This window comes from Drosophila elegans, unplaced genomic scaffold (assembly GCF_018152505.1).
Source record: "Drosophila elegans isolate 14027-0461.03 unplaced genomic scaffold, ASM1815250v1 contig_208, whole genome shotgun sequence".
NCBI lineage: Eukaryota > Metazoa > Arthropoda > Insecta > Diptera > Drosophilidae > Drosophila > Drosophila elegans.
Window position 1 is genome coordinate 12,720,930 of NW_024545578.1, and position 25,847 is coordinate 12,746,776.

At 38.8% G+C, this 25,847-nt stretch overlaps 6 protein-coding genes across 7 annotated transcripts; 4 read left to right on the forward strand and 2 right to left on the reverse strand.

The window, feature by feature from the left end:
* The first annotated feature begins 13,458 nt into the window (after positions 1-13,458).
* On the forward strand, positions 13,459-15,661 carry LOC108135539 (transmembrane protease serine 9). Its single transcript, XM_017256287.2, has 4 exons — positions 13,459-13,582; positions 14,147-14,485; positions 15,056-15,351; positions 15,414-15,661. The coding sequence occupies exons 1-4, from the start codon at positions 13,516-13,518 to the stop codon at positions 15,567-15,569; spliced, it is 858 nt and encodes a 285-aa protein (XP_017111776.1). The 5' UTR covers positions 13,459-13,515; the 3' UTR covers positions 15,570-15,661.
* Positions 15,662-16,074: 413 nt separating this feature from the next.
* Positions 16,075-17,349, forward strand: LOC108135665 (dysbindin protein homolog). The gene is made up of 2 exons (XM_017256500.2): positions 16,075-16,942; positions 17,001-17,349. Exons 1-2 carry the CDS (start codon positions 16,168-16,170, stop codon positions 17,105-17,107), a joined length of 882 nt encoding a protein of 293 aa, XP_017111989.1. The 5' UTR covers positions 16,075-16,167; the 3' UTR covers positions 17,108-17,349.
* A 229-nt stretch (positions 17,350-17,578) lies between these two features.
* LOC108135667 (glutaredoxin-C4) lies at positions 17,579-18,318 on the forward strand. Its single transcript, XM_017256502.2, has 3 exons — positions 17,579-17,875; positions 17,937-18,041; positions 18,108-18,318. Exons 1-3 carry the CDS (start codon positions 17,732-17,734, stop codon positions 18,201-18,203), a joined length of 345 nt encoding a protein of 114 aa, XP_017111991.1. The 5' UTR covers positions 17,579-17,731; the 3' UTR covers positions 18,204-18,318.
* Positions 18,319-18,369: 51 nt separating this feature from the next.
* On the reverse strand, positions 18,370-19,044 carry LOC108135666 (S-phase kinase-associated protein 1-like). The gene has a single exon (XM_041708247.1). It carries the CDS (start codon positions 18,918-18,920, stop codon positions 18,465-18,467), a length of 456 nt encoding a protein of 151 aa, XP_041564181.1. The 5' UTR covers positions 18,921-19,044; the 3' UTR covers positions 18,370-18,464.
* Positions 19,045-19,363: 319 nt separating this feature from the next.
* Positions 19,364-22,043, forward strand: LOC108135560 (actin-related protein 3). The gene is made up of 6 exons (XM_017256317.2): positions 19,364-19,584; positions 19,684-19,864; positions 19,927-20,241; positions 20,622-21,158; positions 21,225-21,308; positions 21,379-22,043. The coding sequence occupies exons 1-6, from the start codon at positions 19,541-19,543 to the stop codon at positions 21,472-21,474; spliced, it is 1,257 nt and encodes a 418-aa protein (XP_017111806.1). The 5' UTR covers positions 19,364-19,540; the 3' UTR covers positions 21,475-22,043.
* On the reverse strand, positions 22,015-25,650 carry LOC108135559 (transcription factor 25). Of its 2 annotated transcripts, none has more exons than XM_017256315.2 (6): positions 25,320-25,650; positions 24,840-25,234; positions 23,694-24,560; positions 23,304-23,630; positions 22,766-23,016; positions 22,015-22,441 (listed from the first exon to the last, which is right to left on the reverse strand). In XM_017256315.2, the coding sequence occupies exons 1-6, from the start codon at positions 25,473-25,475 to the stop codon at positions 22,284-22,286; spliced, it is 2,154 nt and encodes a 717-aa protein (XP_017111804.1). In that variant the 5' UTR covers positions 25,476-25,650; the 3' UTR covers positions 22,015-22,283. The 2 variants fall into 2 exon arrangements, with proteins under 2 accessions (XP_017111804.1, XP_017111805.1); XM_017256316.2 differs by lacking the exon at positions 22,015-22,441 and adding an exon at positions 22,533-22,693.
* Between the last annotated feature and the right edge of the window lie 197 nt (positions 25,651-25,847).

Here is a 25,847-nt window from a genome sequence, read left to right on the forward strand (position 1 = left end):
CTATTATCGCTATCAAAGCCTAACGAGAATTGGAATAAAATGGGCCCAAATGACTTCGAACGAATCCTAGTTGCGCTAAGTCGCATAAATAAAACAAATTGACATGTAATTTGACATGAGCCAAAGGTTTGGTTCGTGTCTTGGGTTGGCAACTGAAATGTAAGGTTAAGTACTTTCAATGGTCGATAGATGGCGATTTTAAAAATGTTTTGTGTATAATAGGCAAGTCTGCTTATTGATCTCGATCGTTCCTTAATTTATGGAGTTAGCAAAATAATTATAAGTAAAAAACGCCAATTCGAATCAAACACTAACGCTAATTATAATTATAATCTATTTCAAGCTTTTTTAAGTTTAGAAAAACAAAACAAGGTAATTTTTATTTTGGTGTTAGCTAAATATAAATATTGCGACATTAAAATCATAAAAAAAATTATGTTTTGTTGATTACAAAAAACTGACAATTCGGCGATTTTTAAATGAAAGTTGGAGAACACAACATTCGTTAACATTAATAATTTTACTTTTTTTCTTCTTGACTCGAATATTTGTATTCACGTCCCAATTAAAGGTCATGCAAAGAAAACAAAACGGAAGTAACTCATATAATTGATACTCTGCCATGATACGACTTTGTGTTCCATAACTATTTGACTACATATAAAAAAACATCCTCGAATTGGTAATCAACGGCAACTCCCCCACCAATAATTGCCATCGGAAACGGCTCTACAAATTGTGAAAATTTCATTAACAGGCCATATTAAATTTCATGGCAGGGAGAACAGAGCGGAAGTAAATTTCATTATTTTGATTTCAACGAGATCAATCTTCTGCCAAGTCATCATGGTCATTATGAGTGTGATCATGATGAGCAAGCTGGCATCGGATCAGCGCAGCCGCAGCGACCGTTAACACCCATTGCAGTTTTTCATGCAGTTGTTAGAGGAAGAGGAAACTTCCCGTTAACGTAAACCCCAAATCGCAACCCTATAACTACCAAACCATACTAATAGTGTATACCAAACTATACTCACGCTGCAGTTGCTCGGCGGGCTGTCAGACGATGATGATTGCGACGATGCTGCAGCATTGTGTGTGTTTTTTGTTGTATTTTTTGTGCCCCCTTCGACGATTTCGGGCAAGGATAACGAACTCCAGAGTCCGGATCGAAAACCCTCTCTCTACGTCTACCCTTTTCACGGCATTGAATTTCCCCCTTTCATTTTTTAGGCCGTCTCGCATTTGTTTTTGTTTTGTCCTCGGCGAGATTTTTTTTACCAGCGGGTTGAACGATTTTTTTTTTGCGCAGCTGCTTTGGGTTTTACGGTTTTGTGAATCGCTGTAAGTTGATGGGCACTTGATGGGAAACCACTCCAGTTTCGACTCCGTTTGGAGTGTAGGTGTTAGAGATCAATATGTTGGAAAACTTTTCTGCGGGTTTGCCCAGAAATTAGCTTTCTGCCATTACACATAGGGCCAAGAAAATGCGGAAACCCAGAAGGGGTTTCAGTTTGCTCAACGTCTATTTCTGCTCATCCCCCTTTTTTATTAGGAAACAAAACAAAGACCAAGGGAAGTGTTCAAAAAACCGTAAGTAATTGTCGGGATATGCGTGCAAATATTTTCTATTTTTGCCCAAAAAACCCTAACCATTTTATTTTTACAGTTTTCTCTAGCCCTCCCCTCGTTTGCAATTAAAAAAGCAAAAAAAAAACTATTGAAAAAAGAGAGCTATTTGGGTTCGGGTTCACTGTGCAAAAAGGCTAGATGAGGAGCGTGATTGTGCAATGATCGGGAAAAAGAAATCTGAACTTAATGCACTCTCCTCGGGGAGATAGAAAAATTGTTTGATTGAGTGACAGTCCATGTGGAGCAGATGATATACCATACCATAGGTATTTCTAGGATCTTGAGAAGTCCATGCAAATTAGGGGTTGTTCTGCTCCCAATTCATTTGTCCCTCCTTCGGAGTCTCAAATTAGTTGCGCATCTTGCGTACATTTGTCAGGGTCGTCTAACGTCTTTTTACCTTTTTTTTTACGGTTGACAAAAGAAGGGACGAAATCCTGTAAAAAAATCTTCGTTTTTTCCTTTTAACAAGGCGCCTTGCCGTGGGGAGGAAGATCTTTTTGTTACCTGGCCCCTGACATTTTCCCATATTCCTTACAGTTCATTCACCTCACAGGGCAGGGATCATCATAATGGGATAGGTTGCATCAGTTGCAGCATCAGCAGCGAAGATTAGTATTCATTCTTTCGGCTCACGGAAGATATGTTTTAAAATATCACAAAAAGGGTTAGTTTGTAAACTGTTCAAAATAATTCCACATGGAACAGACACTGAATTAATTCGTTTTGGAATAACGTGATTATCTTTAGTCAGCTGCGATTATTATCCTTTTTGGTTAACGTGATCTTTACTAAAGGATTTACAAATATGTTTTATCTTAAAATGCAACTTATTAAAAAATTTATCTTTGAAAGAGATTTAAAAAGATTTTTAAATCCATTTTTAAAATAAATCAAAAATATCTCTGTTTTTATAATACAATTTAACCTTTTTTAAACGATTTTTGGTGGAAACAACACTTAGAACACTGCAAATAAAATACTTAGTAATTTTTTGTTTATTGAAATTTTTGATCTGTAATAAAAACCTATTAGCTTTTACTTATCTTTATAAATTCATGTTTATTTAAACATGGGTTATTATTCGAAAGCGTTATTCAATTCTCTCTTCCTTTTAAATAAATGCTAATACTTAAAAAAAACATCTAAAACTGATTTATTTATCAGCTATTTAATGCGGAAAAAATAGTTGTATATATTTCATTTTAGAAGTTATTGAAACTAATTCCATTTGCTCAGGAACCTCTCACGTAAGTTGCAAAAAATTGTTATTCAAGCTCTTTTTAATAATGCAAATGAACAAAACATGTACAAAAAAAAAAAAGAATTTGACAGACAGGCAAATAGGGAATGAGGACCATAATACGACCAAATGTCCTTTGAGAAAGGAAGCGGGAAGATCGAGGAATCAGCAATAAACCAAGGCAACCAAAAAAGCGCGCCAAACGAAGATTCTAAAAAACTGTTCGAAACAATGAGAGGATCGGAAATCGGAGTTGGCTGTCTGGGATTATTGGGCAAGGCCAACGTCATGATGACGCAAACGCAGATCATGAAGATTGGGATAATGATTATGTGCGACTGTGTTTGCACAATTTGCAGGCTCACACACACCGGCACACACAATCGCAATCGAAATCAAACAATAGGGAGAGGCAAAGGCAACCCGTTTTTTAAGGGTTCCCAAAACAGCCCGTCAAGGGGATGAACATCATCCTCATCCTCCTAACTCCTATGTCCTTCCCAAGCCAAATTACGTTTCACCCCTTTGTAAAACTCTAAAAAAAAAGAGGCGAGAGCGATCGCTTCAAACTTTTTTCGCAGCCGCCGCTGCGGAAATTTTAAAAAATTCTTTTCGGCGCATTCGGATGGGGAATTAGTCGTGGAAAGTGCGTGGCCGGATAAGCAACACTGCTCCGAGGAGTACAATTAAATTTTCTTTAAGACTCTTCGAATTCCTTATAATTTGTTGAGTAAGAACACTGATGTTAAGTGAACTAAAAAACAAATATTGTATTTTCTTAAAATTCTTACAACTTTGTCTAAATTTAATAAAATAACAACACTCCGGGAATTACTTTACAAACATACCAAACAATTAAACTAAATAGATGTTGATTTAAAAAACAAGAACAAAAATGAAAAAGCTCACGTTCCGAGAACTTTACAAAAATGATTTTTAAAATTTGAATTTCCGTTTTTCAAAAAAATAGAGGATTGTTTAAATTTCCTGAAGTTTTAAAGTTTTAATAAGACTTATTAAAAAAAAAACTTATGTTATAAATTCCCTTAACACAAAAAAATAATCGAAAATTTCATGCAAAGTGCAATTATTTTAAATAAATTAGGAATTGTATAATAAGAGTTCTTTTAAAAATTCAAAAAGTGCGCGGTAAATAAACAACATACATATTAAATTTGTAAAAAGCACGTGGTCCTGGCGAAATAATTTTTGGATTTTGCGCAATTGAAACTTTAAAGTGTAAAAGAAGAGAGAGAGCGAAAGCGAATAAAAACCAAAGCGAACGCCGCGTGATGAGCAAAAAGTGGAAAACGCCGACAAAATAAAAAAGAAATGAAATTCAAACACGCATATAACTTTGGTCCCATTTCATTTGTTAAAAACAAACGTTCAAAAGTTAAACAAAAACAAAATTACATCAAAATTAATTAAAATAAAAGAACTTTAAGTTTACCAAGAATGAAAACATTAAAATAGCTCAATTTTGTCAATGCAAAATTGGTGAATTTTTTGGTAAGCTTTTTCGGACACACACAAATTTGGCAAAACCCCGAAACAATTGGAATAAAAGTACTTTTTGAAGTTGTTTAAACAAATCATTGCATAAAATTGTTAATAATTTGTTTCTTCTGTTTTAATTTGAAGCATTTTTACCCATGTGTGCGTATAGAGACAGCAGGCACTTTTTTTTAAAGATGGCCGCCGGGAGTGAGAAGGATATGCGCAGGGGGTGGTTAAGTTCAGTGAGGGAGGCGGCTGTTGCTTTTTTTTTATACTCGTTACTCGTGTAACTATAAAAACTAAAGATTTGGGTTTTAAAATGTAGATGGTTTTAAGCTCTATATTTTAATTCGGTTAATATCTATAGACTCATACAACAATTTTCGAAAACCGAACATTTTAGAAGTTATGAGCAGTATTGTAAATTTTCCGGCAGACGGCGCCACATAAAACCCGACTATTTTCAGGAGGCGTATCCCATTTGATATAATTATAAATCAATTTAAAAAATTAGTAAACAAATAAAAAAGTTTTAAATTCAATTGGCTTAATTGAACAAAAAAATAAATGGTTTGCTGACATTCTATATTAATTACAATTATGTGGTTTCAAAACAATAGTAGCGCACAAAGTAAAATTTTTTTTTACGGATTCCGAAGTTTAATTTCCGAACTTGCAGCTAATCCAAAAGTTTATAGATGAATTTGCCAACAGCATAATTGTTCAAAGGGATAGGTACTTGCATTTGTATTTTAATAAAAGCTGTCATCCAAACGATACAAGTTTTGGAACTTATATGTCCGAAATTTTATAAGAACCACGTTACAAACAATTAATTTATAACAAATTGGGTAATATCCTTTCCATGACAGCTATAGGATAAACACGTCCAATCTACAGGGTTTTTCTATTGGAAAATAATATAAAAGAGATCAATATATGGGACATGTCTATTTAGACTCACCCGGTTGTGCTGACTAAGAATTTATACTGAAATATCTTCTCATTGCGATACAAATTTCTTATCAAACTCATAATACTCTAGATACCCTATAATACCCAAAAGCTGATGGCAAAAATGTCCTTTGAACTTCGTGACTATAAAAACCAAATAATGAAAGCAAAGTAGAAATACAAGATCTATGTGGTAGAAATGGAAAATCTGTTTCAAAACATTTTTTTTGGAGGCATCATACTTAATAACACATTTTATAATTTTGAGCAACCATCATTAATTACAAATAACTAGAACAATTTTTAAAGAGGGTTGCGATAAATTAATTTCAATTACATCATTTTTAAATGCAATAGATCATAAATTTTGATGTTATTATAGTGGATTTTTATGGCGTCTGTAAAAGTAAATCAAAACGACTGCTCTCTTATGAACAGTAAGGACTTGCAGGACTACTTTATTTAAATGTACATTTCTTTAACTTTTTGAAACCTGAATTTAGTTCACCCAAGAAACTAGGAGTTTATCCTAAAATATTAGTAAATATTCTTGGATTGATTAAATATATATTTTTTTAAAGCTTAGAAAATCAAACAACTGCATTTAATTGAATTTAAATTATATTGTGATTTAAATAACAAAAACAAACTAAAGAGATTTTTGAGTTTATTTTGCATGTAACTGTAGGTTCAACATTGATAAAATTAGCTTAAAAAGGTTTCAAAACTATTTCCAGTTTTGCGGACGCCATTTTATTTCATAAAAATGACAACAAAGAACCAAATAAAACTAGAACCACCCCTCGCTTCGGCAAGTAGATCGCTGCAGAAGGCTGGACAGTCTGGCTGACTCACTGACTGACCATGCAGAACTACAGAGAGGCTTTCTATGACACAAACAACCCCTAAAAGTGATAGACTCAATACCACCACCACCATCATAACCAAAATAAGCAATCATGAAATGGTCAAGCGGGATGAGAGATTCAAAAAGAAACAATACAAATTCAGTGGTAGCAGGCAGGGAGGGTTACTATTCCTGTACGATGAGTGCATACATATGTGGAAAGACCTTGTGCTGGTCAGTAAAGAAACCAACTGGCCAATGGCCACTGGGTATGGGAACAAAATGGCAAAGTTGAAACTAACGTCACGTAAAACACCAGCTGTAAGTGCATAATAGTGCAAACTATTAAAATGTTAAATTTGAGAAGAGGGAAAGGGAATGTTATAAAAATGATATAGTTTACCATTTATATAAATACGTTTTAATCACTTTATTTTTCGCCATATAACATCAAACATTAAATAAAGCTATTTAAAGCAGTTATAACAATATTTTTTATCATTGTGCTTTGACTATCCACACTTTTTCTTTACCCTCTTACTCTTTCTAACAAAAATAACGAACAAAAAATTATTCAATTAAATAAATATTAATAGATATACTATTCATGTTTGAAATACAAAAATTATAATTTCTCTAAAACTTAATGGTTTTGGCTTCTCTGAAATGCGCATTATTACAAAATGTTAAAAACATTTTTAGTTTAATTTTAAATCGTCCGTCAATACAATTATATAAAATCGTAATAATAATTACTAAAATATTTTATCCCCACGTTTTTAAACTACATAATATTCCAAACCGATTTATTAAAATTTATACTACTGTAAATCAAATGAAAATGGATTTTCATCCTAAGTACTTCTCCATTAACTCAAATTCCTCATATTAAAAATTAAAAATACTGTAAAATAACTTTTAAACTTTTCACAAACTTTTTTCTACAAACCAAGAGCAATCCCCTGCTAGTTCTGATTTTTTTCTAATTTCGGATCAATCTATAAATGGAAAAAATACATATATCAGGACACTTTCCGACAATTAGTAGCGATGCCTTGACTCAGAACCAATACACCTGCGTACACCTGAACTCTTGACACGGAGTGCTGTCCCCACAATTCCCCGACTCTTTGAAACCTTCCCCCTTTTTCTCGCCACTGTCAGCGATCAAATGAAAGGCATGAAAATGCATTTTCCGTGTTAGCTGCTAGTCAAACTGCTTAATTGCGCATTAAATATGCAGAAAAGTAGGCAAAACGAGCGAAAAATGTGCAGGCAGCGAAGGAAAATCAATGGGAGGAGAGTCCAACGTTCTACGCTGACCAAATTGCTGTGGCAAGTGTGGAAATATTTCGTATCAACAGACATTATTGCGCTTGACAGTTTTTCCTGTCAAACCCCCCACCCCCCCTGAAAATCCCCTTCCCCGTTCATCGAAGTGACAACTGACTTGCCGCACACACTCAGCACATCCCTTTTACGTAACAATCCCGAAAAGGTTGAAAGTCGAAGTCAGCTAGCAAAAAGCTACAATTCCGCAGGTAGCTTCGAATTTGGATAAAATTTCCCTCGCTTTTACGTTTGTTTGCCCGATTTAATTGACGAGTGCTCGGTAGGATGTGTCAAGTGCGGTGGAAGCCAAAAGCCAAGAATAACCCTAATAGAATTTCCATTTATGTCCATTAGGCCTTGCTACGGCTTTCCTTGACGAAAAAAATGAATTATGGAAATGCATTGGGCCAGGAGGATTGATGGTTTTCAATATGAATTAAATAAAGGCTGACATAATTAATATAAAAGCTTGCATCAAAATGAGAAGATATGGATATGACATTTTGATATTATGCTGAATAAAGAATATGATAAACAGGGGCTAATTTGCGATTGGGTTTTAAAGTCTATCAGGACAGGTAGAAATCTAGTCGAAAATTAATAACTCGAGCTTTATACTAGTTGGTTTATGAAAGTTGACTTTTCATTCTCAAAATAATCATTACTAAATCAAAGTATTGGTATTTTTTTTTGTTGTGGCTCGAGTTATGAATGTTCGACTAACTGTATATTTTTGCAAACGTTAAGTAATTAAATTTAAAAAAAAAAACAGTACAAAAGGAAAACTAACTTTATTGCTATTTGCTGTAAGCATGTGCCACTTTAATTTAAAAATTATAAGTTGTCATTTTCAAAGAATTGTCTGTTTGTACCCGTGAATAAATTCCGTAATTTATAGTATAGTTTGTGATAAAAACATAAAACTATATCTAATCGCAAATGAATTGTCACTGTATACTATTTTTTATTTATGTATAAAAATCAAAATACAATTTAATCTCCTTAATTTTAAATATGTTCAACATTCGAAATAACATAACATTATAACATTATTTTACCAACTGCTTATGATCAAACATAAATTAACTATTTTCTAATCCTGCAACAGTTTTTCTATGAAATTTCTTCTTTCTGACTTTAACTAATTAATTGAAAACTGAAATTATACACTCGGCCCAAGCTATTTACTATTAGAAAACTAACCTTTAACTTTAAACAATACCCTTGTCTCATGTCTTAGCTTTTGTTTTCATTGTTTATCTGTTCACAATCTAATTAGCCAACAAAAAATCTCGAACCGCAACTGTCTGAATTAAACTTGAACCGAAAGTTGTGAAGGTAAAAAGGTAAACAAGATTTTTTCCAGCAAATCAATTAGAAGATTTTCCCCGAAAAGTTGCCGGTTAAATTGTTGAACTGCTAGTGCTGGCCGGAATCCATCAGGGCATCGGCATCCCTTCCGCCCGGTGAAATCGGATGGAAGCCACCACTTGGCGTGGCATTACAAATGGCTGAGACTTGGCTGGCTGTCAGTTTGGGCTCGGTGCCTCGGTTTGTGTTGTTCTGTGACTTTTTAACCTAATGAATAATAAATTGGCCCAATTGTCACGCAAAAACAATGCCGCGGAATAGGATGGATAAGGGTTTTGCGCTTACCCAGAGAACCCAGAGACGATGATGTCAGGTCTGTGAAGTTTCCGTTTCCTTCTCCAAATTGTAGACACATTTTCCATTCCTCACCATGCCCTGCCTAAGTTTCGCTGTTTCTTTCGGTTGAAGTGTCGCCTTCGATGGATTTTGGCATTTGTTACAGAACTAGCATTCACCTGGGAAATCGTGGCAGGCATCTTGCAATGATTAGCACTTGCTCTACCTTTCTACCTTTCTAGCTTTCCTTTTTGGTGGCAATGGCGCCCACTTGCATTTGTTTCTGCCACATCCCCGGCGAAGTCAAAAAGTAATTAGCATATTGAAATGTTGCAAAGGCCTCGCCTCCGAAACAACTACATAAATAATTTAGCCAGCATATTTGATGCACTTCGGTTGCAATCGCTGCATTTCCCAGTTCTTTGCTGTGTTGCATGTTGTGTCCATGTGTGTTGGCTTCAATATTTAATTGCGAAAAATCTCCCAGCCGCGAAAGGGGTTAAGTGGGACTATCCCTCGGTTATCTATTCAGCCCTCGACCTCTTAAAAGCGTGTCAACAGCTTGTCAATCACAATTTGCCAAATAAAATGTAAGTGTCAGCTCTTGGAAATTTAGTTTGCGAATGTGTTGATTGTGTTTTAGTTGCGGCTGTTTGCAAATAATTGAAGAGCGGTGGCGCTGAGTAAATTGATAAGGGATATTCTCTGAGGGACTGCCATCTTAAAGTTTAAATATATAAAGAAAATGTACAATTGTTTTACTATATTCACGGATTCGAGAAAATCAAAGCCCCTTTGACTCCATTAAGTATCAGAAATTACAGCAACGTTAATCTAATCTAATCATATTAAGAACAATAAACACAAAAGCTAATTTATTTGACATACATTATATACTTGAATGCATTTTTGAAAATAATACATTGCTACCAGTAAACCGAAAATATTGGTACCAAAAAGGTTTGAAATGTTTAAAATTTCTGCGGGTTATTAGAAAAATATGCATATTTTTTTCAAATTTCTAATACCCACTTTTACGGAATTATCATTATTTATTAAATTTTCATTCAAAAAAACTGTAAGAAATTTCACAAAAATACATTATCGACTATAAATTATCGGAAGCTACAAATATTTTTCCTTTATAAATACATTAATCGGTCAAACTCGCCAAAAAATGCAGTTAATAAAAGCCATTTAAACAATTTAAAACAGTTTAAATTATCTAGGAATAAATTGAAACCAACTTTCGGGGCGTTCCAACTAAAAAACAATAAATAACTATAGGTAAAAATTCAAAATTTGACATAATTTACGCCTGCGCAACAGAGAATAGTGATTTTCGCAAGCAAGGCAACAAAAACAAGGGCCAGAACGCTCATTGGTCGCCTGTGGAAAGGATGCCGAGCGAAAGCCGAGCTGCTGTCGCTTGCATAACACGCATACGCCGCATAGGCCCAAAGGATAAAAGCAACCGACAACACGAGGGATGTTGCTTCCTTGTTGGCTTCCGCTCGGTTCACGATGGCACTTCGTGTTGCGTGGCAACTTTCGACAGGATCACAAGGATACAACGTCAGGGAATGGACAACCGTATTGCAGTTCCGGTGCGGCTCTCACACCGAGCAGACGTGTTGGCCTGCCCAAAATAAGTCCCCTACCTTGTGCATTGTGATTCTCAAAATTGTGTTAACCCTTTGGCTAAGTTTGGTTGTTTTATATAAGAGTTCCTGGAACGGACACTTATATAATTTTGATTGTTGCTCAGAAAGCCCTTACTATTTAACAGCTGGCTTTCGAGCAATAATTGAAACCAAATAAGTGATCCTCACAACGAATGTGATTTAATTAGACTTCAAAATGGTAAGTGAACACTGATTTGATTTATTAAATAAGGTAGATTAAATAACTTAGATAATTTAAACAACTAAATTATATATCAATGTAATTGATAATATATTAACTCATTTTTCTTTAAATCTTTGTAAGATTTGGTACTTTTTTAAGAGCAAATTAGAAAATATTTTGATATTCAAATGTTTTTGCATAAAAATATAAGCTGTACATTTTGAATCTTTAGTTACATAATAACATTATGTCATTTTATAATATTGTAAAGCTTGTAACTTTTTTGCTCCTTAGTCTTTTAGTTTAGTTTTTAAAAGTTTATAAGACATTGTTTTGGTATCTTAATTTTTAAGTCCCCTTTGAACATCACAGAAAGACTGTATGGCATTACTGACTAACTAAATAAATAAATATTGATATATGCAATGCGACGCAAAACTAGTTAATTATTGGAAAGAAAACGAATGTCAAAACGTTTTAAATATGTGAGTAAGTAGCTCTAAAAGCTTGCAGCTTGATGGGTTCAGTGTGCCCCAAAACATTTCCTATGGCTCTAAACTCACCCGCATTAACGACAAGCAAAGACTTCCCCATTGCAATTAGTCACCAAAAAATAGCGTCGTTGAACTTTGGCAAAATGAAAACAAAAGTGTAGCAAAAACAATTGTCAAACAAAAGTACCACAAAATCGAAACGACCTTCACATTGAATGCGCCCAAGTTTTGCCCAATAGCTTGTGTCAATGCACTTGAAACTTGTTTCTGTGGAGCCCCGCACTCGTGTTTGTTATTATTATTTATATTTGGTATCGCCTGTCAACGACAGACAATGGATAGTGTTTTTATAGGAGATTTGTTTTGTGAATTAGCATTTAGTGCGAAACTGAATAGAAACAACTTGCCGCGATCGATGAACTCGGATGGGATGGTATCTGGTTTTCGGTTAAGGAACCAAAGTCAAGAAATCAATTAGTATTCAAGCGTATGTATTTGCGTGATCTACTGAACTGATTTGTCTGCCCTGACTGAGAATCGAGATTCTAGATAATGAATTATTTATGGTTTGGATTGCAGATTTGTCATACACTTTTTCGCCTTAACTTTCAGTTTCAATTCCTGTTTGCTTATTTCCATTCCTTGTTATTCAGACATAATAATTATTAAATAACAGAGAACTTCACTTCCACCTGCATTAATTGCTATGATAAATTAGGCTCATAGAGCGACCTCACAATGTCGGCAATTGCATTGAGTGTTTGAGCCACGATTGCGTTAATTTTAAGGGCAATGTTAATGTCAGACCGCTAATATTACATTGATTGTAACGACATTGAATTTCAATTAATTTTTGGTCCCATCACGATATTCATATGCAACGCAGACATCTTCATTTGCATAATAGACCCACCGCTGATGGAAATATGACGTCTAAGGTTATTTACAATGAGAGAACTTAACTATGCCAAATGCAGGCAATGACAAAACTATAACGATTACTACGATAAACGAAGGTTTCACGGTCTAGGAAATTTTATTTTATACAAGTAATGACTAATTTTATACCAAAATAAAGCATTCTACTTCTTTAGAAAAATTATTTCAATTTCAACTTTTCGACACACAACAAACTCAAATTATAAAAGTGGTAGATTTATGCAATTTTTAATTTACTGTAAAATGTGAATAAATAATAAAAGTATTCAATAAAATTTTAAATTACTTTTTCAAATCTTTTAAAAGTAAATATTTCTATGAAATCAGAATACAAAATATTAAAAGCAATTATTATGCAATGGGATGCCATATGATTAACAACGGATTTAGCGCCTAAATTAAACGTATCAATATTTTTTCCGTTTCGTTATTAATCATACAACAATCTCAATAACACCTTACATACCAACGTGTTATTAATTGCACAAATAAAATACTTAAATAAGGATAATGGGGCATTAAACTGAGCGCCAACCCCCCTATAGAGGTACCAACAAAAATTCAGCATAAATATTGTCACACCTTTTGTCGTACACTATTCAATGTCATGAACTTCGTTGGGTCATAAAACGCAAAACATACGAAAACTTTATTTTCGGCTATTGTTAACGTTTTGTATGGCTTTCGTTTTGTTTTTTGGCAGCTCCTTATTTCTGCCGTCGAGCCAATTGAAATGCCGAAACGTGTGCACATGACACCCACACAAAACGATGAGACAGTCAGTGCAGCGTGGAAAAAAGCTCAGAGCTTAAGGCAACAGGTGCTAAATGGCCAACTTCCGTTTGTTATCAGGCCAAGAGAGCGACAGAGAGTTGGCCCACAGAGAGCTTTCCGGCTAATCCGCATAGAACACCGGACGAAAATAAAAAATAAGTCAGTGGAACAGAAACAGAAACGACGCCTAGAGACACCTATATATAAATTAATTGGCGCACAGAATATTTGTGGCAGTTTCGTTTAAGCTTGAACCGTGCTTAACGGGTTTTTGGTGCTCAGAACTCTAGTTGTGTACACAGAAAATGTTTAAAATCGTATTTTTAATCGCGATACTGTCGCTGGTGAAATATGGCCAATCCCAAATTGCTTGTGAGTTTAATGAATATGAGTACATCTGACAAAAACTTTAATCAATGTGTTCTAACATAAGTAAAGCCAATCATCAACATACAAGCATAAAATTGAGGTCGGTGTTTCTAATAATATAATTTTTAAATTATATTCTCAAGAAATACGTTTGTTTATACTAACATTCTTTGATTTATGGGTTCTCTTGAACTTAGGCTTAAATTGTTCAAAGTTTGTATATTTTTATATAAATGTTATCTAAAAACATTACATTTCCTGTTCTGGATTTCAATGAAGTACAATAAAATTAAAAAAAACCAAAAGAAATATAATTCTGTTTATTACGTTTTTGTTTTAAACATTGCTAACTCCTTTTGTAATATGATTGCTTTATTTTTCCTTTTGTGATATGTTTAAAATCTAATGCCACAACAATTAAATAGTTATTTAAAAATAATAAGTCAAATCTTTGCCTGCATCAAACATGATTATTTAAATTGGCACAATTGACTTTATGTTGACCCTCAAATCAGATAAACTCTTTAAAACTCACCTGAAAAATGATTCCACTGACTCCCATGATAGTTACCAATCAGCCCTGCTCGGTTCGAAATCCTAAAATCGTGGGTGGCAGCGAGGCGGAACGCAACGAAATGCCCTTTATGGTCAGTCTAATGCGTCGTGGTGGTCACTTCTGTGGCGGCACAATCATCTCGGAAAGGTGGATCCTTACGGCAGGACATTGCATCTGCAATGGGTTGCAGCAGTTCATGAAACCAGCTCAAATCCAAGGAGTGGTGGGTCTGCACAGCATCAAAGAATATCTCAACGGAATTGGCAACGGTCCGGATGCTCTAAGAGTGGACTTCAAGAACATAGTGCCCCATCCGCAGTACGAGTGTAATGATGTCAAGCATGATATAGGTAGGTGCCGATCTGATGTTCTAGTTTTGAGAAATTTAGTTTTTTGTTAATACAAATCGAATTTGTGTTGTGTATGTACTATGTTTCGACCAATGGCCAGAACCAATGTTTCAAAAGATAGTATTTTTTAGGTAAACAAATTGAATTTAATAATGAAATGATAATTATTGAGTTGCATAATATATAAAACATTCATTAGTTAAAAAAATAGCCAATTAGGATTTTTACAGATGCAAGCTAAGATGCTGGTCGAAAAGCATTAGTTATATATATGTATAAAACTCATAATTTAAATTGAAGTAGGTACATAATTTACAACTTATTCGATCTAGTAAAAATTATAGATCAAAATATTTAAAAAAGTGTGAGTTGAAATTTAAATTATAGTAAATTAAGTGAATATAAAATTCCTGTTTTGCAAAAACTGAGATGATAAAGAAAAAAACATATTGCTAATGATACTCATAAAATAGTACTGTGATTCGAACTCGAGTGAGTGAAAGTAAAAAACGGAAACGATTGTTAGCAAACCCTGCAATATGGTAAAATATAAATATAATTTTTATACAGCACTGCTGGAACTGGTGCAGCCGATCCGATTCTCCGCCCACATCCAGCCCAGCTGCGTGGGATCCGATGAGGGACACCGAACTTTGGAGCAGGAGTACGGCACGGTTTCCGGTTGGGGCTGGACACACGAGAACCAAGCGGAGAACGATCGATCCGACGTTCTGCGCAAGGCCACCGTCAAGATCTGGAACAACGAGGCCTGCGAGAGGTCCTACAGATCCTTGGGGAAAAGCAATACCATCGGGGAGACACAATTGTGCGCGGGCTTTGAGAACGGTCAAATTGATTCGTGTTGGGTGAGTATTCAATTGGCCGATACAGCACAAATTTTATGCTTTCGGTTTACTTACCTTCACAGGCGGATTCCGGCGGCCCACTGATGTCCAAGGAGCATCATTTGGTGGGCGTGGTGTCCACTGGAATTGGTTGTGCTCGTCCCGGTTTGCCCGGAATCTATACGCGCGTCAGTAAATACGTGCCCTGGATGCAAAATGTGATAGCGGGTAGGAAATAGATCGAGTGGTATCTGCATCAGATTGATTGTGATTCACCTGTGATATTAGTGGTACATTATTATGTGATTTTACCAATAAAAGTTTATTTTAACCAAACGAAGCCTATTTTCGTTGCCGGTCGCCATTTTTTAAACCACTATCGATAGGTTGCGACTTTCGATGACTTTGACATTTTTAAGAAGTACCAGTATTTAATTGGGTTTTGATTTCATTTTAAACAAGCCGTCTACACTGCTGTCGAGTTTTAATGTCATCAAGTTATGGTCCACTTATTCAGGGAAATTTGAGCAAAAGAAACATTTTTCAGAAGACTTAAAATACAAAATAAATAAAAGCAAAGTATTAACAAAAGGTGGTGTTTAAATTAATCACTTAAGTTGCATTTTTTTAATTTCTTTCTTCTAAAAACGAATATGCCTCATATGTAGGGTGCTAAACTGTTGCTCTCTCTGGCCGATTTCTCCCACTCTCTCTCTCTCTCTCGCCACCTGCCAAAACAGCTGATTCTTTATTTACCACTTAATTTCGAATGAAAACGACAGCAAATAGTCGATTAGAAATTGCTGAACTAAATAGAGAGAAGTTCGTGGCTACAGGATGTTTGGGAACCTGAAAAAGAAACTGAGCAGTGCAATTCAGGAGGGCCTGGTGATATCGGAGAACCTGCAGCAGCAATATCGCCAGCGTGTCAGTTCCGGAAACAATTCGGGGAGCAGCCAAGCCAGTGGGCTTACGACATTCACTCCCACCTCGCCACTGGGCCTCAACGAGAGTCTGTCGTCCAGCAGGAGCAGTAATCTCTCCCTCAGTGCTCCCTTCCAGCTGACGGATGGAGTGCCCAGCCATCTGAATGTGGCAGCCGGCTGCAGTTTGCTGGCCAAGTATGAGGATGATTGGCAGCAGATCCACGGGGCCAATGAGGAAAATGCGGAAAAGGCTGCAGAGATTGCCACCCAAATCTCAGGTGTCCAGCAACGGGCCAGCAATCAGCGCAGGATCATTAGCGAGCTGAACAGCAGTCTGTCGGGGATTCCAACGTTGATTGCCCAACTGCAAGCCAGCTCAAAGACCCTGCAGTCGCTGGAGCAAATGGGCCAGCAACTGGAGGTTGAGCTGGAGAAACTGGAGGACCTGTGCGAGGAATGCGAACTCCAGGAGTTCATCCTCGAGCAGCAGTTTCAACTTTCCCGACACAAGCAGCGGAAGCTCAACGAACTGGAGCAGTATCGCCAGCAAGTAGCCTCTAAACACCAAGCCAAAATCAAAGATCAGGAGCAGAAGCTGCTGCAACTTCAGAGGGAACGACAGGCGGTCTTCGATGATGCCTTCCGTGGCGATATGGAGGAGTACAAACAGCACGGCCAGCTGACAAGTAATTCTGAAAACATAAAACCTATCAAATCTTTAAACTAAAACATCGTTTCTTGTAGAAATTCAAACCAATAGCAACAGATTGGCTTTGGAAGAGGTGGTCCTGGAAGCCAACGAAGTGGAGGCCAAGGATACGGATGCCCTGGAGCAATTTCTAAATGGTTAAATGGCCCACAACTCGAGAATGTCTCCAATTTGTGCCTTCAAGTGCAATAAGCAGTGTAATTTGCTAAAAGATTTAATAGGGGATTCCAGAAAGAGCTTTAGATTTGATTTAAGTCTGAATTCGTGGAAAGCATTTCGTTGTTTCTAGCACATTTACACTTTAAACAAGAACAAAGTTGCTACATTAACCATAGTTTAAACAATATAGATATATTTTTTATCAGAAATTATATTAAAACAAAACCAAATTCTGGAAACCCCTTACTATTTACAAGTTACAAAATCGGTTGATGTGGCAACGCCACACAATAATTTAGACAGCCGTTTGTTTTTTATTAGATCTTATTAAGTCGTTTTAATTGTGCACACCTACCAACGACTGCCTTCTATTTTGTATAAATACATATATATATATATTGGAATTGCCGAAAAAAGCATGCTTAAAATTACGCGATGGTACACAATTGCGCGGGGTGACAACTCTGGCGACCACCACAACATCTGATTAGTTAAAAAAAAAACGAAATAAAAAAGAGATTATTCCCGCAGCTTACACCTGTCGCAGCTTTTGTTGTACCCTGCCACGCCCCCGAAGTTTCCGTACCCTCTCCTGGACTTCGAGCTTATGGGCGCAGTTGGATCCGCTTTGAAATCACCAATAGTCGATATGTCTACCAAGCAAGCGAAATTCGTGGAAAACACAATTTCCAGCAATAAGGTTGTGATATTTAGTAAAACCTATTGTCCGTACTGCACGATGGCTAAAGAAGTAATTAAACGAACGAGACCTTCAAAAGTCCCAAAACGAGATTACATCTCTTATCTTCTAGCCATTCCGGAAACTCAACGTGGATGCCCACATTATAGAGCTCGATGGGAACCCCGATGGCAATGAGATTCAGGCGGTTCTGGGCCAAATTACAGGGGCCAAAACGGTGGGCTTAGTTATTTGTTCAGCAATTTGTGCATATCAATGCAATATATGTATTTGTACTTTTTAGGTTCCCCGCGTCTTTATCGATGGCAAATTCGTTGGAGGCGGCACAGATATCAAACGCATGTTCGAAACCGGGGCTCTGCAGAAATATTTCCCATAAATATCCGATCGTGCAATTTCCTATACTCTGTGCAAAGCTCCTTTTCATTTTCAAAAGTTAGAGCACGTTTTTCTAGTTAATGTTCAAATACCTTAAATAAATTCTTTTAAATATTTCTCTGTTTGTTAAATATTGAATATTTGTGTACAAAAGAAAAAACCATAAGTTACAATATTTGGCGCAGAATGATGGAGTACAATATTTATTATAAAATATATGTTTTAATTAAATACATAAATTAGGTATTTGTATGACATAAGGTTAAGCCTGCTGCTCCTCGGAACGAGTAGAGGTAGAGTCATCCTTGATGTTGAAGATGTTGCGTATCTCTTGCGGAGTCTTGCCCTTGATCATATTGGCCACCGCCTGGCAGGTGAGCTCCAGAAGTTCCTTGATTTCCAAATAATTGGCAGCGGCTATGATACCAAACAAAATAGACTTGTCGACTTTTAGAAAATCGGCATCCCAGGAGCTTATCTCATCCGTGTCTTTGTTCTCGTCATCCTCCGTGGGCTCCACGTCGTCTTTGTGGTGTTGGGCCCAGTTCAAAACCTTGCGGAGGATCGTGGAATTTACCTTGGGCAGCGGCACAGGGGTATTCTCATCATCCTCCGGGCAATCCCCCAACAAACTCTTAATAATTCCGAAGCGTTCGGCGACCTGGATGTCTGTATCAAATATCTCCCCATCCGAAGATTGCAACTTGATGCTGGGCATTTTAAAGCTTTTTTTATTCCTTTTTTCCTTTAAGTATTATTCGTTTTGAGAAAAAAAATTCAAGACCGATTTGGCTAGTCTAACCGCCTCCTCTAGATGTTTATTTCGAAAGAATTAGTCTGCAGTATTTCAAAGAATGCTATCGGAAATACGACACGTTTGGGGCTTTCACACTGTAGCCACAACCGCATCAGTGCCGCAACAACTAGCAACTAGAAAAATGTGCTAGCAATTATACAATTGGTTTTTCAAATAAAAATATAAGTTATTTTTTGTACATTCAGTTTTTTTTTAAAAGTGTTTACAGTGGGAAATCCAATTATTATTGTAATTTAACATCTAGGAGATGCGCCGCTTGCCCGAACAGACTATTCCGATTAATCGCCAATCAATATGCACTGCCTATCGATTGTTGCAGCCCTGGCTGCTTGTACGAGAACACGCGAATGTGTGTGTGACGAAGAGCAAAGTGACACATCGTTGGCGGAGGTGTGGTTGAAAATATATAGAAAACGGTGTTTATCTGCGGCTGGAACGATCTCAAATCAGTGCCAAAGGCGAGCTAGGATTGCAACTCAAGAGCTTGAACAGGCAGCAAAGCAAAAGGACGAGCAGCGACCATGGCAGGCAGGCTACCGGCATGCGTAATCGATGTGGGCACCGGGTGAGTTTTTAGTTTCGATTGCCCGCGGGGGTCTCCAATCTCCGCTTGGCCGGAAAAAGAGGTCGTCTGACTAATACCCTGTTTATCGTGCATTTCCAGCTACTCCAAACTGGGCTTTGCCGGGAACAAGGAGCCGCAGTTCATCATCCCCTCGGCCATTGCCATCAAGGAGTCGGCCAGGGTGGGCGATACCAACACAAGGCGCATCACAAAAGGCATCGAGGACCTGGACTTCTTCATTGGGGATGAGGCCTTCGATGCCACCGGTTACTCCATCAAGGTTTGCTCTTGATCCGTCAATCAACCAACCAGCCACTTCATCTTTGTCTACTTTTTCTTCAGTATCCGGTGCGTCATGGTCTGGTGGAGGACTGGGACTTGATGGAGCGCTTCCTGGAGCAGTGCATCTTTAAGTATCTGCGCGCCGAGCCCGAGGATCACTACTTCCTGCTGACCGAGCCCCCGCTAAATACTCCCGAGAACCGGGAGTACACGGCGGAGATCATGTTCGAAACGTTCAACGTTCCTGGCCTGTACATCGCCGTGCAGGCGGTGCTCGCCCTGGCCGCCAGTTGGGCCTCCCGCTCCGCCGAGGAGCGCACCCTCACGGGCATTGTGGTGGACAGCGGCGATGGAGTGACGCATGTTATACCAGTGGTAAATAGCACAGTCCATATCTTATCGGCGTAGTTGTGTTTGTGTAGTGAGTACAGTGGTTACCCGAAGGGGAAGGGGATAATTATCATTATTGGAGTTAAAAAAAGGCAGCTGAGAACGAGTCCTACTTGTACAGTAATAGTATTTTTTTTTAACAAAGAATATGTATGTATATGCATATGTTTATGATGTTTGAAAAGGACAATTACGGTGCATATATTGTGATTTATTTTTTAAATGGTAAAAAGTACTTAAAAATTTATAAAAAAGTTGGACTTGGTTTGGCTTTAATTTTGTTTCACGTTTATAGTTTTAACACAACATCGATAAGACTTCTTTCGGATATTAAATAAAATAAATAACCTGATTTTCTTTCACAGGCCGAGGGCTACGTGATCGGCTCCTGCATCAAGCACATCCCCATTGCAGGCCGCAACATTACGTCGTTCATCCAGAGCCTGCTGCGTGAACGGGAGGTGGGAATACCGCCGGAACAGAGCCTGGAGACTGCCAAAGCGATCAAGGAGAAGCACTGCTACATCTGTCCGGATATCGCCAAAGAATTTGCCAAGTACGACACGGAGCCGGGCAAGTGGATACGGAACTTTACGGGCGTCAACACGGTGACCAAGGCGCCGTTCAGCGTGGATGTGGGCTACGAACGCTTCCTGGGACCCGAGATCTTCTTCCATCCGGAGTTCTCGAATCCCGACTTCACCATTCCGCTATCGGAGATAGTGGATAATGTCATCCAGAACTGCCCCATCGATGTGCGGCGCCCGCTGTACAACAACATTGTCCTGAGCGGTGGCTCCACGATGTTCAAGGACTTTGGCAGGAGGTTGCAGCGAGATATCAAGCGATCGGTGGACACGCGCCTCCGCATCAGCGAGAATTTGTCCGAGGGACGCATTAAGGTGCGTGCAATCCCAGCACTTGATGAGTCATACACTAACTTCATGATTTCATGATTTTTGTTACAGCCAAAACCAATTGATGTTCAGGTGATCACGCATCACATGCAGCGGTATGCCGTGTGGTTTGGAGGCAGCATGTTGGCCTCAACGGTGAGTTGTACTACCTTATTATACCAGAGGACATTATAATAGCCTTGCATTTGCATCTTGCATTTTTCAGCCCGAGTTCTATCAGGTGTGTCACACGAAGGCTGCCTACGAGGAGTATGGACCCAGCATTTGCCGTCACAATCCAGTTTTCGGCACCATGACATAATTGATCCGATCAAATCGGCCTGCAGCAGTTATTATTGATTTATTTTCCAATTTGAAATTTGATTTGTTCTCCAACCGTATATATATATTGCGATTATGTATTCCACGCTTAAGTATTAGTAATGATTCTTTTCTATATATGTATGTGTTAAGCTCTTAACTCTGTGTAAATCATTTTCGTTCTTCTTAATTTTGTGTGTTTCTGTTAAGCTAACTTTAAAGCAACAACTCTGATGTCTGCCAGTTAAACCCCGCTAATTAAGGTGCATTATTTCTAGAAGTCGACTTTTTACTATACTCAAACACGATCACACACAGTCACACCAAACTATGCTCTTGGACATCCCAGCTCTATACACAATTATATATGGAAAACCCCTACTTGTCATAGTAATATTTATAATTGCAATAACTGCAAAAAAAAAAAATGGTTTTAAGAGAGACAAAATGGGAAAGCGCAGAAAAACTGAATGAACAAAAAAGGAATATTGATGAGAAATCTGTTTGTTATATTGATAAGCGTAATTGAAAAGGCATTAAATAAATCAATAAAACAATCTTTAAGCTCAACACGGTCGCCGCTTTTGATCTAAAGCTTGTACTGGAAAATTTTATTCAATGCATAAGTTCATATTATGTATGTGTTCAAATTGCTCTAATATGTATATATATATATATGTTGTATATATTTTAATTTTGTGACGGTGTCGCTTAGCTGAGGGAATAGCAAAAGGTGGTTTCCAATAAAAACACGTTTTCCAGCCCCAAATCCGACAAACTTTGATACGTTTCACGTAATTGACAAATTGACTAATCCACGTAGTCGGAGGAGCCCTCCTCCTCGTCATTGCTGTCAGAGGACTGAGCCGCCGCCGTTTCCGGTAGGCGCAAGTGCTCAGCGATCCGGAAATTCTGTAGGATTTCCCGCATGGCATCCATCCACCTCAGCGGGTGCTGCAGTCCAGCTTCTGCAATATTTTCGAGAGAGGTTCGTAAATGGAACATCCGGTTGTGATTCTTCTCTTCGGAATTTTGGGAAAAAAAACTACATTTTTAAAACAGATTCGAACAGCACCAAATGTTTCCAAACAAGCATTTAAAGTAAAATAAAGAACAAATTGTACGTTAAAATGCAATCAATTGCATTTTTCGCTTTAACAAATATGTTTACGGCCATGAATGAAATAAAGCCAAATCATAAACATCTTAAGATCCATTTTCTGTGACGATACAGCAACGATGCAATCTTATTATCATAAGAAATTCTTTAATAAATAAGTACTTTTACGTACCTTCTGCCTCACGAATGGCTCCTGCAACTCCGGCAGCTCCTGCTTCAACTCCAGCTTCAATGTTAGCTTCAGCTGGAGCTGGAGCTGGAGCTGCTACTGCTGGTGGTGCTGCTGCTCCTGCTGCTCCAGCTTCCTGTGGCTGAGCAGCTTGTGCCAGGTTGTTAATGTTGAAAGAAGGCAAAAGCGATTGGAAAAACATCGATACGGAATTGCTCGTATTCGTTGTGGGGCTGCTGCTTGATGAAGATTTGCTGCAAAGAATTGGTCTTTGGAGTTGATTACTGAAGTTTATATGAGTTAACCATTTAGAAAGTCTATCGAAATATAGAGGTCACAGTGGTTGAGTGGCTGAGTGGTGCACAAAATTAAATTCGGACTTCAAAAACGAAATTTAATGGATTAAATTATGCAGTTAAATTGAATGGATTCTCAGTCTATTATTCCTCTGATTATAAAGCAGAGATTCGAAATTTGGATAAATAAGTGTTCACTGTAAACAAGTATTTGAATGGGGTGTTCCTGAACTGGATAGACCTACCGCTGGTAGCAGTTGACGCTGTTCGGTGGCGGCAGTGGGTCATAGGTCATGATGGCTTGCTTCTCCTTGGACACAAAGACGGCCAGAGGCACCTTTTCCTTGTAGTCGGAGAGTATGACGTGCCGCAGGATGGGTCTAGGCGGAGTTCCACCATAACGCAGCGATCGTTTCTCCTTGTATTCGTTGACAATGGGTTCCTTGTTGTCAATGCGATCCAGCACTACGTTCACGTTGGACTCCAGCCAGGGTAGCACCTCGTTCTGACGCCAAACGACACGGGCACGGCACACATACAGGCACACCAGCTGATGGAGGGCGGGCGATTGACTGGTGGACATGATAAGGCATTCAATTTCACTTAATCATCGCAGGAGATAAGACCCCACTTACTTGCCCGACACATCCGCAAAGAAGTACGACGAGGCCAGCACCCGTTTGTCGGTCTGCACGGACATCTCGTCCAGCAGGGGACGCAGCACACCCGGGAACATGAGCAGGGCATACTGGAGCGCCTGGTTGGAACGCTCACAGGCACCATGGAGCGTGTGCAGAGCCAAGGCATACGAGTAGGCCATGTTGGGCAGCTGATTGAGGTTCCTGGCGGCATTGTACTCCTCGTAGAACTCCACCAGCCAGCCAAACTGCTTGCTGCGCAGGGCATAGTAGTCAATGACCAGGATCATGGCAAGCGGATCCGTGTCCGGCTGCAGACTGAGCAGCAGTTTGGAGATCTCGAAGGCGGTGCGGCTGCAGGCTCGCTCCTCCAGGTACTGGGCATGCTTAAACAGCACGATATAGAACGAGCGGTTCTCCTGGCGGCGGTAGTCCAGTCGGCAGTTGCCCGACGTCAGGCTGAAGTTGATGTGCAGCGACGATTCCAGGAGGAGCAGGGCGCGCTCCAGTAGCTCGGAAGCCAGGGCAAAGTCCTCGGTCATTTTGCACACCTCGCTGAGCTGCACCAAAGAGTCCACGTGGTAGGGACATCGTTTGATCAGCGTAATTAGGAATTCCGAGTCAATGCGCTCGAGGGCGGACAAAAACATATGCTGCACTCCCTGGTAGTACTGGCTGTGCTCAAAGGCGAACCACTGCACCTCGGCTCCACTGTCTGTGATGGATTTGGAGGACACCGACGGCGAGTCGGGGGCGGGCAGCAGCTTCATGGTGACGGTGTTCTTGGTCAGCGGCGGCCACGATTCCTTGGCAGTCACCATGTAGGTGGATTTAAGCGTGGGCTTCTGCCTGCCGCGCTTGGTTCTGAAATTAGTTTTAAACAATTATAAAGCTGGTTACTAATTTACTAAAAGCTATGACAATACGAAAGTAAACATTTTTATCTTAGATCACCACTAATCATTCACTACAAACTTGTTGATGACGAGTTTTTCTTAATTATAATATGATGAAATCATATAAGCACTTATTTTCTGACTTGGCTTTTGTAAGTTAGGATATTGAAATGGAAAATTGTGGCAATGGAAGCGGTTTACTCTGGGTTATAAGATAGTTACTCCTTCAACTGTGGCCCAAACTTACTCCACTTTGACCACTCTCTTGCCGAAGGTGCGTCGCATCTCGTTTTGCGAATTCAGGTGGCGCAGCTCCACGGCCAGCAGTTTCTTTTTGGCTGAGCTTCCGGCGGCTGCGGCAGCGGATGCGGATGCCAATGCCACTTGTTTCGCCGATTGTTTGGGCACCGCATCGTAGACCTTGCCCAGGAGCGGATCCACTTTCTCGAAGTACTTGTCCTGGCGCTCGTTGTCCTCGCTGCTGATGTGATTGCCACTGGACTTGGCCTTCTTCTTGCGCTTCTTTTTCTTCTTCTTGGCCGCGGTGGCACTGGGATTTGGCAGAGCGGCCGAGGGGTGCTCCGTTTCGTTGTCGTCCTCCTTGAACTCGCTCTCCGAGAGACTCAGACCGGGTTGATTGAGCTGGAAAAGATGAAGGGGGTGGGGGTGGGGGGTTTGGAGATTACGTGGATAGTTGATGAGCTGGCGATTAAGATTAGAGGCCTACCAGATCGAATGGATTCAAGTGCGACTTGCGGTCGCGCCGCATATCGCTGTCCTCCAGTTCATCATTGTCCGACAGCTCCTCGCAATCCTCGTCCTCCGGCGGCGGCGCCAGCAAATCAGCGTCGCCCTGCAGCTTCTTCAGCATTCGTGCAGACATCCTTCTCCGCTTGTCTCCGTATCTTTCGTGTTTATTTATTTATTTTCGTCGTAGAATACGTACTGTATTTCTCTGCGCTGAGTTCCCATTCGCACATTTGCAGAGTTGCCAGGCACTCGGTGGCCAACCGCGTTTTACAACACTGGCCAATACAGGTGGTCACCGCTTGGCGGGTGGTGAAAAAGAGTATTTTGAATGTTAGTAGCTGTTCCCATTCGATTTTCAAGTTAAATAAGCTCAGGCGGACTGAATTCAATGCTTTTACTACAAGTAGTAATTCTTTTGACATATTTTGCTATTGTTCCAAACGAAATTATTCGGTTTAGACGAAAAAACAGTTTATTACAGATATGTTAATATTTAAGTTAACTT